The sequence below is a fragment of the Trichoplax adhaerens genome, genomic scaffold (genome assembly GCF_000150275.1).
Source record: "Trichoplax adhaerens TRIADscaffold_4 genomic scaffold, whole genome shotgun sequence".
NCBI classification, from domain to species: domain Eukaryota; kingdom Metazoa; phylum Placozoa; class Uniplacotomia; order Trichoplacea; family Trichoplacidae; genus Trichoplax; species Trichoplax adhaerens.
Genome location: NW_002060946.1, coordinates 150,052 through 165,045, shown reverse-complemented (window position 1 = coordinate 165,045; position 14,994 = coordinate 150,052). Strand labels below are relative to the sequence as shown.

At 33.1% G+C, this 14,994-nt stretch overlaps 3 protein-coding genes across 3 annotated transcripts; 2 read left to right on the top strand and 1 right to left on the bottom strand.

The window, feature by feature from the left end:
• Positions 1 to 2,768: 2,768 nt before the first annotated feature.
• On the bottom strand, positions 2,769 to 3,356 carry TRIADDRAFT_24181 (uncharacterized protein; the record flags this gene model as incomplete). Its single annotated transcript, XM_002111261.1, has 3 exons — positions 2,769 to 2,935; positions 3,035 to 3,149; positions 3,249 to 3,356. Coding segments are annotated over 3 exons (390 nt in total), but the record flags the coding sequence as incomplete, so codon positions are not given.
• A 5,438-nt stretch (positions 3,357 to 8,794) lies between these two features.
• TRIADDRAFT_23390 (uncharacterized protein) lies at positions 8,795 to 10,183 on the top strand (the record flags this gene model as incomplete). The annotated part of the gene is made up of 4 exons (XM_002111720.1): positions 8,795 to 8,935; positions 9,552 to 9,607; positions 9,894 to 9,945; positions 10,085 to 10,183. Coding segments are annotated over 4 exons (348 nt in total), but the record flags the coding sequence as incomplete, so codon positions are not given.
• Positions 10,184 to 13,348: 3,165 nt separating this feature from the next.
• On the top strand, positions 13,349 to 14,374 carry TRIADDRAFT_55121 (uncharacterized protein; the record flags this gene model as incomplete). The annotated part of the gene is made up of 1 exon (XM_002111719.1): positions 13,349 to 14,374. The coding sequence occupies one exon, from the start codon at positions 13,349 to 13,351 to the stop codon at positions 14,372 to 14,374; it is 1,026 nt and encodes a 341-aa protein (XP_002111755.1).
• Between the last annotated feature and the right edge of the window lie 620 nt (positions 14,375 to 14,994).

The window sequence follows — 14,994 nt, the reverse complement described above, 5'->3', positions numbered from 1 at the left end:
ACGAATAATAGCTTGGGATTCAGTATTCGCAAGCTATAACATCACGACCTTGAAAGGTCCTACTATAAATATTTCTGACCAGTTAACGTATAGGCCTCTTCATAGCTGCCTAAAGATAACATTTAGTTTAGATCGGATATCGTAAATGATCAAGCAAAGAACTGTTTCGCATTGTCCACTGCCTTTATTAGTACGTTCCTACACTGACCTAAGCCTAATGTACTGACATACATTGCATCCAACTGTGATAAAGTGTCTTCTCAAAAATATAACAAGAATTACAGTTTCTTGCAAACTTCACTCTATAACGTAAGACTAGTAAAAAAAATACCCGTTCATGTGAACGGAGGGATGATTTTTGTTGGTTGGTTTTCGTGGACATTAGAATTTCTATTACTACGTGGCATTATTCGTTCGTGATTTCCTCGATATACAGTACTGTACAACTCAATTTGTATTCACTAATTTTGTATTAGATTCCTATCTGTGTCTAGCGTTATCCTTTTTCCGCATTAAAGCTATGTGAATATACTACCGTACAATAACCATCCTGTAATGCCGTATGTTTAACAATTACTAGTACAAACTCCCGTTGGTTTGCTGACGGTTTACGATAATGTGCTCATTTAACAGATAGTATTAACATTTGATAGACCTGTCAGAGGTTCAGTAACTTTTACCGTGTTGATGCGCATTCGATAGCGTGCAACGGAAACCTAATATAGTTTACGTTAACCTTTGCTATTACTATGTATGTAAAAAGTAGGATACGTTTACCATAGAACAGCACCACGATACCCGAATCAACCATTACGTTGTAAAGAATACCCGCCCATGTGAACGGAGGGAAGGAAGTATAATACAATATATTTTTGACAATCTTGTGTTTAACAGCTACTATTCTTGGATTTTTTACGTTATAATTTGCGTTATACTGTACTGTATATAGTACTGTTGAATGATTTCAATCCTGTGCAAAACTAAAGGTATCATGAAAATAACCTACTTTAATTCAAATTTACATGGACAATTGATATAATTTCAAGCCTTATGTTGACAATTTAAGATAAAATCATCTCAATTCAATTATGTAGACATTATATGCAAAGGCTAATGCTGTCTTGATAAGTGCATTTATATACAAAATTTCAGGATGTACTATATTATCAGCAAATTGCATAATACTATCGGATAGATGCGCGTTTTTGGTTAGAATTTTAACATTGCTGACACTGCGTGTGCGGCTAAGTGCTTCACAAAATAACTTTGAACGTACCTAAACTAGTCTATCTACTCAAGATACAGTCTAATCCTATTTAATGTTTGGCGTTGAGATTTATTAGCTGTTATAGCAAATGCAGTCCGAATTGGAAACTGTTTTTTTTGCGTATGAAAAGGATAAATAACATCAGTTGGAATTAAATTAATACGTAATATTTGCTTCCTGCGTTAATGCCTATAGCAATGACTGCGTTGATAACGTAATCATACAATCCTTTAATTACATATCTACAGCCATTTGCACGGCCATTTTTCATGTCTAAATTTCTTAAAAGAGTTATACTGTAGCCTTTTTTCAACAGTAAGTTATAGGGAGGCAATCCTGATGGATTTAATTGATTAATGAATGAACTCTAGTGGATAATTATATTCGTGTTCAAGAATTTCATCACAACTTCTATGTTCGCGAACGTCGCCAGGAGATTTACTGAGCATGATGTTTTTGATTTTATCAACAGTAGAATTAGTGGGGCAAATAATAGCATGTGAACATAGCCAAGCTGTATTTTGGAAGTTATCAGATAAATTATCGAATATAAATCAAGGAGATCATTTATAAAATTAGAGTTTATAGTCAGATGTATCAATTCATAATTCGCACTTCTAATTAAAGCGTCATAATACAAATCTCACGGTACTAACATAATTAGTACTATCTATTATTATCTCAGAATCTTAATATAAGCATCTCAATACAATTACTACAATATGTACTGTAAATATCTTCCACAAATAGTTACTTAAGACAATTTTACACTCTAACGTACGGTTTAACCTATTCTCGTATAATCTTGAATCGCAATCTAAGCTATATTTGGGACTGCACTACAGCAATGTACATTGTACAGTATTACGTATGTGCTCTATGTGTACACCTATCACTATTAAATGTAGATCCTCGTGAATATTGTAAGCTCATGATCAGTTGGTCATAAATTACGATATAAAAGACATCTTTTTATTTCTCGCTGCCTACTTTTGTTGTTTTTATTAAAAAAGAACATATATCCAAAGAGAACTTATCACGTTCCATTGAAGATAATAACACATTAGACGATTTTACTAAAAGTAACCAATAGTAAATGTAAATAAATCAGACATAAAATATATTAATTGCTTTCCATCATTAAATGAACCTTCTATGTTATAGTATTGTTTTCGTAAGTAACAGTGGAATATAAGCAAATAGGGCAATACAATTAATTTGATATTATCGGATTAGAATGATTTAATTGGTAATATTTTCCAATAGCTTTTTTACTTTCAGATTCTTATAATCTTCACGTGCAGTCTTGACCAGTTTCATTAACTCATGATATTTTTCCTGTCAGTATGAATATCAAAGATCATATTAGAAATTAGCAATGCAGTAATATACGCCTTACAATTGTCAGCATAGATACGATTTTAGATTCATCAATCGATCTACATTAGAATAACTTAGTAAGACGATTTAAACTATCTTCTAATTTTTTAATCTTAAGATTTTACATTCTTACATGTACTCCATCGTAATTTACTACACCAACGATGCTAACAGGAACATGTCTCTTAACTGCTCTACCAAGAGAATGTCGATTTAGCCCAAAAACAACAGGTACGTTTTGAAAGTGACAGGTTTCAATGATTCGTTGCAACGTATGATCTATACCACCTTAAGGTAAGCAGAATATCAGAATTGCTTAGTGAGCAAACTTTATGATATCATAATTAACTGTAACATAGCGCTTTAACCAATACAAATTTAGTTTACCTTCATAAGTAATTTTTTCTAAATTTGGTGAAATAACGACACATTTTAGCTTTTTAAGGCGAAGATACTTTTGAATCTCTCTAAGGCCTAAGACATATCTACGTCGAATCTTTGCCTGTCAATTAGCAATTTTTTAATACATATCACAACTATAAACTAGAAGTAGCATTTATATTCTACAATTTGTAGTAATAAATTTAAAGCAACCGCCTACCTTAATGGGATCTTTTTGATACTGCCGATCTTGAAATCGGACTAATTCTCTTAATAAATCCCATATGTAATTATTAATTTCTTTAGATAAAACATGATCACAGTACCTAAAAGACAAAAGTATGTCACTATTAATAATCGATCTATAAATAAAATATATTAATTAAGCAAGTTATATTTTACATACTCACGAAACTTTCGACTATGAATGTCTGATTTCGTCGATTGTTCGGTAAGGCCATCAATTGATCCATATTTTGTAACAGTTAAGAACAGTGTACCGACTTTGGGATGGTGCTGGGTACTCAATGAAACTGCAGTATTAAACGATATATTTCAGTTATAGTGTTACCTTGCTCAACGATATAATTTATACAGCCATTAACCACTACAGTAAGTTTTGCACTTAATATTTACTATTTAGTAAAGTTGAAAAGTATTTGAGCAGTTAATCACTTACGGCACTGGTGGGTTTCATCAGCTATTTCAATTAAATTGTTGTCTTGATATAAACTAGAAGAAATTTTACACAGTGAAATATGATTATACATAGAGATGACGCTTGAAAAGCTTCCACAAAGTGTGCGTTATGTTGACAATATAAAATTACAATTCACAACAAACAACTGTACTTTGGTAAGGAGTGTGCCCGAATATCTTTAGACTTTTTCTTGTCGTTACGTTCTTTGAGTATGACCTAAAGTCATTTACAATAGGCAAAAATATATCAAGATTTGTCCTAGTAACGCCATATTATAAATTTTAAATTTATTTACTTACACGTTTAAGTAGACTCGGCTTTTTCTTCTTAGGTGTCTCTCGCTGTTTGCCATGCATAATAGTTGATGCGGAAGAGTCAAGTGGATTCAAGGGCTATTAATGCGCATTTTTACGCAAACAATAATAACTATTAGCGAGTGACTTAGAATCTATGCGTCGCTATAGTCGAGCATTGTATTTTGCATTATGATACGAAGCAAAAAGATGACTTGCATATGTATAATTTTGCATATCACGGATAGTCTGAATATTAAGTTACAACAATATGTAAATTACTCAGTAATATAATATTTACAGAGACATATTACTATCTAATGTCACAATTTCTTCTATGCTGTAGTTACAAGCCGTTTAGTCCTTTTATCACTTTTACTGTTGTTAATCACAATGAGGAAGGTATAATTCTTTTATTGATTAATGCTACGCTAATTTGATTATCTAAGTTGTAATACATACAATTATGTTATAATTACTATCAATTCGAAAGAGCACATAGCAGCTACTGTAGTTGGCATCATGTTATGGGGCCTTGTAAAACAACGATTTTTACGTAGTTTATACCTTAACTTTCTTATCAGATTGGCTAGGCAATAGCGATCGCTGACTATCTTCATTTTTTTTGTGGACGTATATACCTGGATTACTAATGCCGATGCTGATAGTTATACCTTTCTTTGTATTCTTCACTTTTTCTTTGTTATTACTAGTAGTCTTAAATATTAAATGAAAATCAACCGCATTAAAATTACATTATTTACATACCTACACATACAATATTGCGAGTATTCAACTATTGATAAACCACGTTATCGAATTATCGTCTCTATCAGTTACTAATATATGCATACGTCATAAATATCTATATAACTTATTTTTAAAGTAATTTGTTACCTGGCGTTGTTGAGATTGAGATATTATTTCACCTATGTTAAAGGTTGTCTTTCGGTCAATTGCTTTAGCACCTTGGTTAGCTTTCTTCTTCTTTTTCTTTTTTTTCTTTTTTGATTTTGTTTCCTGATCTTGATTGGAATCATCTTTGTGATCGTTATCACTAGTACTAGAGCTATTTAGATCCTTCCGGTTTATATCATTGTCATTATCTTGGGGGATAGTTTTCGTATCACTCTAACGTAGTTAATGCAGATACGTAAAAAACTTTTATATCAACACATAAGTAGTAAGATCAGTTTTGCTATTGCCATCGAAATAATTAATTTCACATATTCTGATTCTACAAAATGGTGACTTTAGAATTTTACCTGTTTCGAAGGAGGCATCTGTAGAACTTGACTATAGGATTTTACTGTTGATGTATTTACATTGGATTCTGAATTGATTTTAAGTTGAGGAAAATCTTCTATTTCAGATTGTTCTAAACTTGACGGATTTAGTGTTTTCATTGAAACTACGTCTAGTATCGAGCTGGGTGTTTGTACTGAAATTGCATCTTGTGTCTGCTGATTTTTGTCATTTGATATTGGAATTTCTAAGTAAAAAAATTAATCTATGAATGTCAATATCGGACCCTTACGTAATTTGATTGCAATTAAAGTGCAAGCCTTAATTAGAGCAGAAGCTATCAAGAATTAAATACAGAGATATCAAATTGCAAAATGAAGCGATAGTTTTAGCTATCATTTATGACTAAATTTACCTTGATGGGAGTTATCGGATGCGGTGGCGGTAGACAAAACTTTGTCATTAGCAGGTGTGTTTTTTTTCTTTTTCTTCCTTTTCGACTTTTTCGTTTCTTGTAATAAATCAGCAGAGTTACCAGCTAATGGAGTAATCTTTTTCTCATTTTGATTAGCATTATTGTTATTACGGTTGCTAGTGGTGTCAACAGTATTAGTATCATTGTTAACTTGGCTGACTTCCTTTTCATTGGATTGAACTTTAGTATCTTTTTCATGGGTATCATGTTTCACATCAGGATTACTGTGACGCTGAAAAGGTTTCTTCTTTTGGTTATAATTTCCGGGTATGGGATAATATCCTCTGTGATTCATAAGGTAATTATCAGAAATTGTATTAGGTGGGTATTGATAAGGTATCGGAATAAAAGGGCAATAATCTATCGGAAGATATTGATCGCAAGGCGTCAAGTTATTACTACTACCCGGCATTCCGGGTAGTGGCAAACTATTATTGGTCCGCACTGGAGATGGCATGTTAGGATAGTAATTGGCAGCATAGCCTGATGCCTTATTTCTGCGATGAATGTTTTTTTTGTTCTGCAATTGGGCATGCTTGCTAGATGATGTCAATTTATCTGCAACTAGGTTATCTTCTTGTTTATTTAAAAAATAGGATGGAACAAAAGGAACAGCTCCAGCTGACAGAACCTAGATTGAATTCAAATCAATTATATTAATTCAAAAAAGTCAATCATTATTATTAATATTGGCTTTATTTAGTAGCAATACGCAAGTATTTCCTTTTCCTAACAAAAATGGAGTTTGTACCGGACTAACGCTGAGTATTGCAGAGCAGTAAAGTACTAGAGGTTAGTTAGCAAGCGGTCGGCTGGCTTACTACTCGTCTATTCTAAGCTTGTTTTATGCTGATAAACGATATTTTAATGACATGCTTGCAAAATAGTGAATAAGAATTGGCCAATGACTGCCATGAAAGAGTAGATCAACATGATAAATACTTTTCCAGTTCACGTACAATTAAGATGGTATTTCATGAAGCTAATGCAAATAGAAATTATTAAAAATAATCTTCGCTTTCGTAAGTGATCGAATACAAGGCATCCTACTATCCTAGGAAAATATATCCGACTAGTAAGAATGACAACATTGAATGCAGATATACGGGCACCCCTGAGGTATCCTAATAGCGGAAAATCAATTGAAAGCAAAGCAGAGCCTTGATGATCGACTACTTTGAATGATTTCATGACTGAACTTGTCCGTAAACCGTATAACCGAGCGATATTTGTTTCAGCTTATCGTATGGCGCATTACAGTAAACATTTGCAAGTCAACAGTGCTGCTAATATGTTGCAAGCGTCTCTAATCAACATTTGAAAGCAAGTTAATCACTCATGCACTATTGTGGAAGTGTACAATTTCAGCACACATCTATCTGACTTCTCAGCACGAATAATTCTAATTTATCATTGTTGTTAATGAAAATTTGAAGTGACAGAATCGAAAGTAATTCTACTGAACAGTAAGCAATCTTTCCCAAGACTTCAAATTACGAATTTCAAGCAATCCACTTAGTTCAGTACGATTTATAATATGCCATTGGACCAAGGATTAGCTATGCTACTATCCGACGTGAACAAGTATTTTAACTGAAGCTGTCATCAAGGTATGCAAGTTGTCGAACCGTAGCTACATTGATAATTAAACAATATACGCGTATAATATAATCAATCGAAGTGAAAGAGTTAATAATAGCTCCATACTAGCTGAATCCATGTAGATGGCATTCAGTTCAGCAGTTGGACAAACATGCCATCTATTCATCCATTCATTCATTAATTATCAATGATAATATAGTAAAATTAATTCTTATCAGCATCGATTTATTGGTCTAATTTTATCAGCACTCGTCTGACTGTTTTTATTGTGCAACACTCAACATGTTAATCTGAGAGAAATAGTCCTATGGACAGTACTAACTGTACGATAAATAAAAAAACTGGAGGCTTACTTGCACCTTGGAGGGTTCTCGTTTATCTTCATCTTCTGACTTGGTTGCATCCATCTTGGCCCTTTCGAAGCTTGAAAACAACCAGTCTAATAGACGGTAGGATAACTATTTATCAATGGAAATCAACAACAATGATAAACGTTTTAACAATGTTGTAGCACGATCCACTCCTGAATGAAGGAGGTTGACAAGTACTTTGTTTCACTATCCACTATTCCATGCTCAATTGCTCAGGTCCATGGCAAATAAGGCTAATTTAAAGATAGAGAGGAATGGAATGGCTCTCATGAGTAGCAAGAATAGTCTGGAAAAGGAAGAGAAGAGCTAATTGGGCCTTGGTTGTTTGAGTCAGGTTCAAGGTAGCTGGAGGGACAATATCAAGTTGGATGGAACACACTACTGTATTATTTGGATGGGGCTGCTGCTGGGTAGTAAACACGGCAAACTATGATATGTATCGCCCACACAGGCTTGACTGTAGCTGAATCTATGCACGATACACCTACAGTACAAGACGACTAAAGTCTTACAGTCTGGTCATTCAACACTGGTTATCAACTTACTGTACAGTACAGTACTGTACACTGTACACTCAGTGTAATGTACAGTACATTACAGTAGAGTTCCTTTTATGAACTCGATGCGTCTGACTCGTGATGATGTACACGTGATACCACCATTCCGTGACGATACTAAAGTATCACGAGTGTAGGAGACCGGTTTTAGCGCATGAGCGAGCAGTCACTCAATCATTTTTCATAGTGAATCCAACCTTGCGCCATCATTAATCCGATCTGTATCAAGCTGCTCGCATCTTTCAGTAGTCCTAGTGATTCCTTACTGACATGCTGTACTCTACAGTGTACAGCACAGGGGAGGTCAAGTGGTCAAGGAAAACCTCCTCTATGTACAGTACAATGCATTGTACGTATGGTACATGTGCTCCTGCGCAAGAAAAAGGCAATAAAAATTGATCTTGAAATATATTCACTATAGCAGACTATAATCTGCACGGTGTACAATAGACACTAGATAGCCAAGGGCTTTTCATCATACTGGATATTGTCAGAGACAGGACGGACACCAGTCCTCGGTCACGGCCAACTACAACGCAAAATGGAGGAAGAGAATGCTGGCGTCCCTAATACTGGCAAGAAACACGATAGTGAAACTGCTGCAGATTTAGAACGTGTCACTGATTATGCTGAAGAACAAGAAATTAAATTGGATATTGAAAATGTCAGTAGTAGCAGTAGTAGTAACAGCCAGTTTTGTAACATGATGATATCGATGAGTGCAGTATGAAATTGACTTAGTTCAAGAATACAATTATTATACAATTATTGATCAATCCTACGTTTGTTGTTGAGGCGACGACTTGCAAGGTGGCCGTTAACTCATACCCACCATAATGTTCATCACCGATATCCACACATCTCTATTCTGATTGATGCAATGTAAAGTGGGTATTTAATATAGTTTGTAGCAATCTGAAACTTTTGCGTACCTTTTTCATTGGAAGAATGGATATAATGTAGTCTACGATCATGTTCACCTGCTAAGCCTTCATTTCCAGTTTGTTACAGGCTAGACAAGTCGTTATGATAAAACAAACTGTCAAGGTACATAGTGCTTGTTTTATGCCTGCTTGGTAATGATGCAGGGAATGAAATAAATCAGGCACCAGTAGTGAGCTTTCGTATCAGTTGTATACCATGAACTGTTCTTAGCAGGATGGAAAGCTATAATTTGATATTCTCCTCTGCCAGGAGATTTGCATTCATGTTAGTGTCGATTCCTCTTCTCAACTTGAAATTTTACCTTGTTACTTTTCTATTATTTTTCATATGTTAAGGCTTTCCAACTCATCGGAGAGAAACGTCAACAAGAATTAAATAAAAAAGCGCGTAGGTATGTAATACAAGTTGCAAACGAATAGCTGGTCTATACCTTGCTCAGTCGATCGATAGCAATGTTGAATTAGCACGAAATACGTGTCGATGTTACGTTCGATTTTCATCATACAAGATGCTATTGACGGTGCGAACGATCATACAGTCATTAGTATTCATATCGATGGATTGAGTGTATTGTAGATTGCTTATTTATAGTTTATTAGCTACGCTGTGCTGAATTGAATTTTCTCAATAATACGTCGCGTCTTTAATGAGAACAATATTTGCTATTTTCTTCATAGAGAGCTGGAATTAGCTAAAGTTAAAGTGAATAAGGAAGACATTGAGTTAATTGTAAGTCAAATCCATTCGTATTAGGATAACAGAGGATAAATTAAACACAAATTATAGAATTAATTAATAATTACGATCAGTTTGCCTTCCTATCATTGCATAACATAGTTACGATCATACTGTTATCTGCTGTAACTAGGCAAATGAAATGGAAATCTCCAAAGCTGTAGCTGAGAAAAATTTACGAGAAAACGGTGGCGATGTTGTCAAAGCTTTGTCAGTCCTGGTCAACGGGTAATCAATCTACTCCAAGCCGAAGCATCGAATCCTCACATTATCTATTGCCTTAGTAACTATACGATTGAAGATGACTGCATTCTGCATTCAATGTTTTATATCGCTATCATAATTGTTTCTTGTAATAAAAAGTCTGCATATTAATACTATTTGTTTATGGGACGTTGTTACATAATATTTTTAAAAATTAAATTTTATTGAGCTGGTATCTGTCATGTACCTATTTTGGCCAATACAACGACGCATTCAATACACGATGCTATTGGATCTCCTAACTAACAAATTCTAATTTCTTGAAATTGTACGAGCAATGGCGAAAAAATGTGACTCTTAATAAGACATTATCGTTCTTAAAATAAATTACGACTAGGTTTATAATATGGAATAGATATTGACAAAAACAAACACCTTTGGGTAAGACATTTCTCATTGCATACTCGTACTTTTGGTATGGTGAAGAAAAAGTTCATACCTGATAGTCATGTTAGAAATCGGAAATTATCTACTACTACATAGTGTACTACGCACAACAAATTACACACCATTGGATACTAGCTAGCAAAACAGTATAATTTTGGACTATTTAGTTAAATGTAAATGCTATCGTTTACAGATTGATTTGCCATCGGATACCATGCTGTAGTGAGATGACTTTTACAATACTATACAGTACTGTACAATGTATTCGTATTAAAAGATTTTCATGAACATTTACAGTATTTATTACGCAATGCCATAAATATTTTAACTTTTGCTTTTATCTGGCGATCAGACGATCTCATTTTGAGCAAAATCTGTTAGGGAGTATATTATTCAGATCTATTAGTGTAATTAGTTTGTATTTCCCTACTTCTTTTCTAAGTGAGAAAAGCGCTAATTAAATACTGAAAGTGTAATTAGAATTCGATTGCACTTGCACTGTATAATCACATCTGTAAATATAAGGTAAATTAGCCCATAAGGGCGCGACTTTATCATTGATAAATTACTAATCTAAGGCCTAAATGAATAGATTATTGGTACATATGTACCAATGATATATTGCATTATACATGGATTTTCTTACTCTAGAATCCAAATTACAGGAGATAAAGGTTATTGCTCGTATAATAAACGCGGAATATAATTTAATCTTCGATTCTTCATAATAATCACGTAGTATTTTAGTTATCTTCCCTCAATTAACGAACAATTTTATGAAGTACAATACCGTATACGAGACGTAATTAATTTACACCGAATATTTGCACACATATTTTTTTGCAAGCAGATTTTAATATGATATATATATATATACAGTACAATGCGTGAAATAATTACGTAAAATTATCATAAAATTGAAGTTTAGCGTAAGTTTATTTCCGTAGCAAAAATATTAATATTCAATATTTCTGTCTATCTCCATTTAATTGGTACCACTAAAATGAAACTTAAACAGAAGGTTACTAACATAATGGTGATAGATTTGAAAGGGACAGTATCTTCTTGACATTTTCTTTATACTCGTAGATATCTGTATAGTCAGCACAAACGATATCGCGCGTGTATCTCCTTGTTCCATAGTTTTAAAATTTGCTTTCGATGTATCATGGATTAGTATATGTGTCAATATATACAAGTATATTGCAGATTTTTACTAGCTTATCATGCCACCTTTAATTTCATAAATCAAATTATAGGCATTTATTTTAATTAATTTTAGCTAATAATTCAATTCTTAATAATAAAACAAATAAAATATTATTTCTTTAAACATCATAGGTTATTCTAAAATGATAGATTATAATGGCTTTCATTGCCAATTGTTAGTTTTAATCTTACATCCTTCATTACATACATAAGAAGTAATTTAAAATCTGGAGATTTTAATATCAGGAAAAATATAGTTAAGTTCTATATTTTAATTAAGAGTTCTCGTACAATACCATTTATGGACTAAAATTGAACATCTAGTAGCACTTCTTATTAAATTTCCTATTTTTAAAATTTAAAGTAAACTTATTTAACTATGGTTGCCTTGAGCTCAGACGTTAATATAATAGCATGACGTTCAATCGATTTTAGCATTGTACTTGTATTGGATTGTTATTTTAATCACCTCGCTAACTGGAAATACAATCGAATGTTAAGAAATGGTTGGCTTCCTGTTGACAGCGTAACACAGATGTTTCTTTATAAACTTACCCCATTTTACTAAAAACTCTCAGACAACATTTTATAGATTGATATTATCAAAGGTAAGAACTAAAAATTGGCTTATATCTCTATCTGTAGCTATGAAAGATTCATAATTATGGAAGTAGCATCAAGGCAGAAATTGACCTCTGTAACAAATAGTACAGTAAACCTCAAAAGAAATAAAATTCGAAATCACAGAAGAAGTTATTACTTTTATATTCTCGTATTGGATTTTAATTTCATCAATATTTATTAAACCCTCAACTCAATAGGATACAGTACCTCTCTAGTTCGTATACTAACATCGATCATACATTAAATTTATAGGCTACCTTAGTAGATAAAAATGAGGTATAATACAAATGGTAATGACTGTAATAATGATGACGTTATGAGCAGATTGGTAAACCGAATACAATAAGCTGCTATTATTTTAGGGGGACTTTGTTGTAAATTTTTTATTGGTTATATTAGCTATATGTTAATGACCGGTAGATCAACCTAAACGTCTGAAGCTATTCTTCCTATATTAATTAATTAATTCCTTATATATATGAATGCTTTCAGCACGGATTATTAATAAAAATACAATAACTGTTAGTTTTTGTCTCAGAATATTAAGATCATAAACTTAAATATGATCGTTAATTAATTAAGTGAATTATGATTACGCAACTTTGAATTTCTAATATACACTAAATATTTGCCATGATACTATTCGACGTTAGATGTCATCAACATCATTTGTTAATACTCAGTGTTTGGGGTATAAGGGTAATAATTCATCTCATAAATATTACCGTACTTAATTTCCATTTTAGAGTTTCAACTCAGTAATACCATCAAAAGTAAATACGAAGTTACATAAGCCTTTAGATCTAGTAAATTTAGTACCGATAGAAATATACCAGCATAATTGCAGAGACATTTCTGGGAATTGATCTTCACTTTAGTTACCAAGATTACTAGTTAAGGTGGCATCCACGTCATGGCTTCGAATCGATCATCCGCAATTACTGGACATAGGGTTTTCGCACCATTTGTGACTTGGATACCAGGCGTTCTAGGTAGTTTAGCCAATATTGCTGCCATTATAGTTCACTGTAAGCGATTCCGTAAGAATACCAATACTGTGCAACGTGTATCTTCTATACATCACAATAATGGTAATCGATTACATGCTACACCGTCATATTTACTAGCACATCTTGCTTTTGCTGATTTAATCGGTACATTTTATATGACTGCTATTGCTGCCGTTGACGTTTACTTGGATCGTCAATCGTATCCATCAAATGATAGATCACAGTACTATCAATGGCCAAATAGTTCATTTTGTGCTGTCTTACGATTTCTTAACTGTGTTTCTACGATTGCATCATCATCATTTGCAGTTCTAATAGCTATTGAGAGATCGAAATTAATTTTACACTATCGTGCCTTGAGTTGGCAAGACTATCGCATCACGATACTAGTAATCACATCTATCATATGGATGATAGCCATTATAACTGCCAGCATTGTTACAATTTTATCCCGTACCTTAACAAGAATACCATTCGATGATACTTATGATGTCAATGGTTTATGTATTTATTTGAATACTTCACCTGAGATCTTATTTTATTCAGCAACATGTTACTTGGCCTATTGCTTTATCTCCTACTGCTTAGTTATTATTATCTATGCTCATATAATATTTACACTTGGCTGGTGTCAACAATCAATTCCGTCACGACAACATCACAGTCGCAACGATGCGATATTAGTCAGAAATGAAATTAGACCGTGGCTGATATTTTTTGCCATCGCAATTGCAATCACTGATGCAACAACTTGGTTACCTTTATCTCTAGCAATTTTATTACAACCAATGGAAATTAATCAGACAGTAGCTTCGTTGAAATATGTTTCTATTTCTGTTATTCTACTTCAAAAAGTGAATATGGCAATTCATCCCTTTATTTATTCTTCGCCGATTAGTAACGTCAATAATATACTAATAAATTCTTGAATGAATTACTGAATTGGTCCGCATTGTCATGATATTACATCATGGCATACATGGTAAACAATGCTGTTGAAGAACTTACAAATCGGTATTTAGATAGTGGACAAACAGCATTTGTAGAATACTACGAATCAATTTCGAATTTAAGAAATTGCGATTTAGCCAACATTAATTCAATTGTATTTTACCAAACCTCACCACAGTTTCGTTTAGTTTATTAATACCAGTGATCATGAAATGCTGTAATTATAGTATGGGATACTGTTCAGAACCAAGGGCAAAATGGAAAAAGCTACCATGACCATAAATGTACGGAAAACAACGGCTTGAATTGATTCTTCAAAGAAAGTGGATTATTAAGATATTTGGATGGATTTATTACCATAGAGCATCAATGTTAAGATGATATTAATTTGTAATTATGGTGTAAAAAAACTATATCGAGTCAAGGTTATAATTTTATCTTGATTTCAGTAAATATAGCGATTCGAAAGTAATAGACACTTTCCTAATAACAGTAAGGACGATCAAGCTTTTGGCTGATGCTAAATACAGAATGAACAACTTTCCTTATGTAATGAAATCATAACTGCTTATGACGCAGACTATCTTGTCGCTGGATT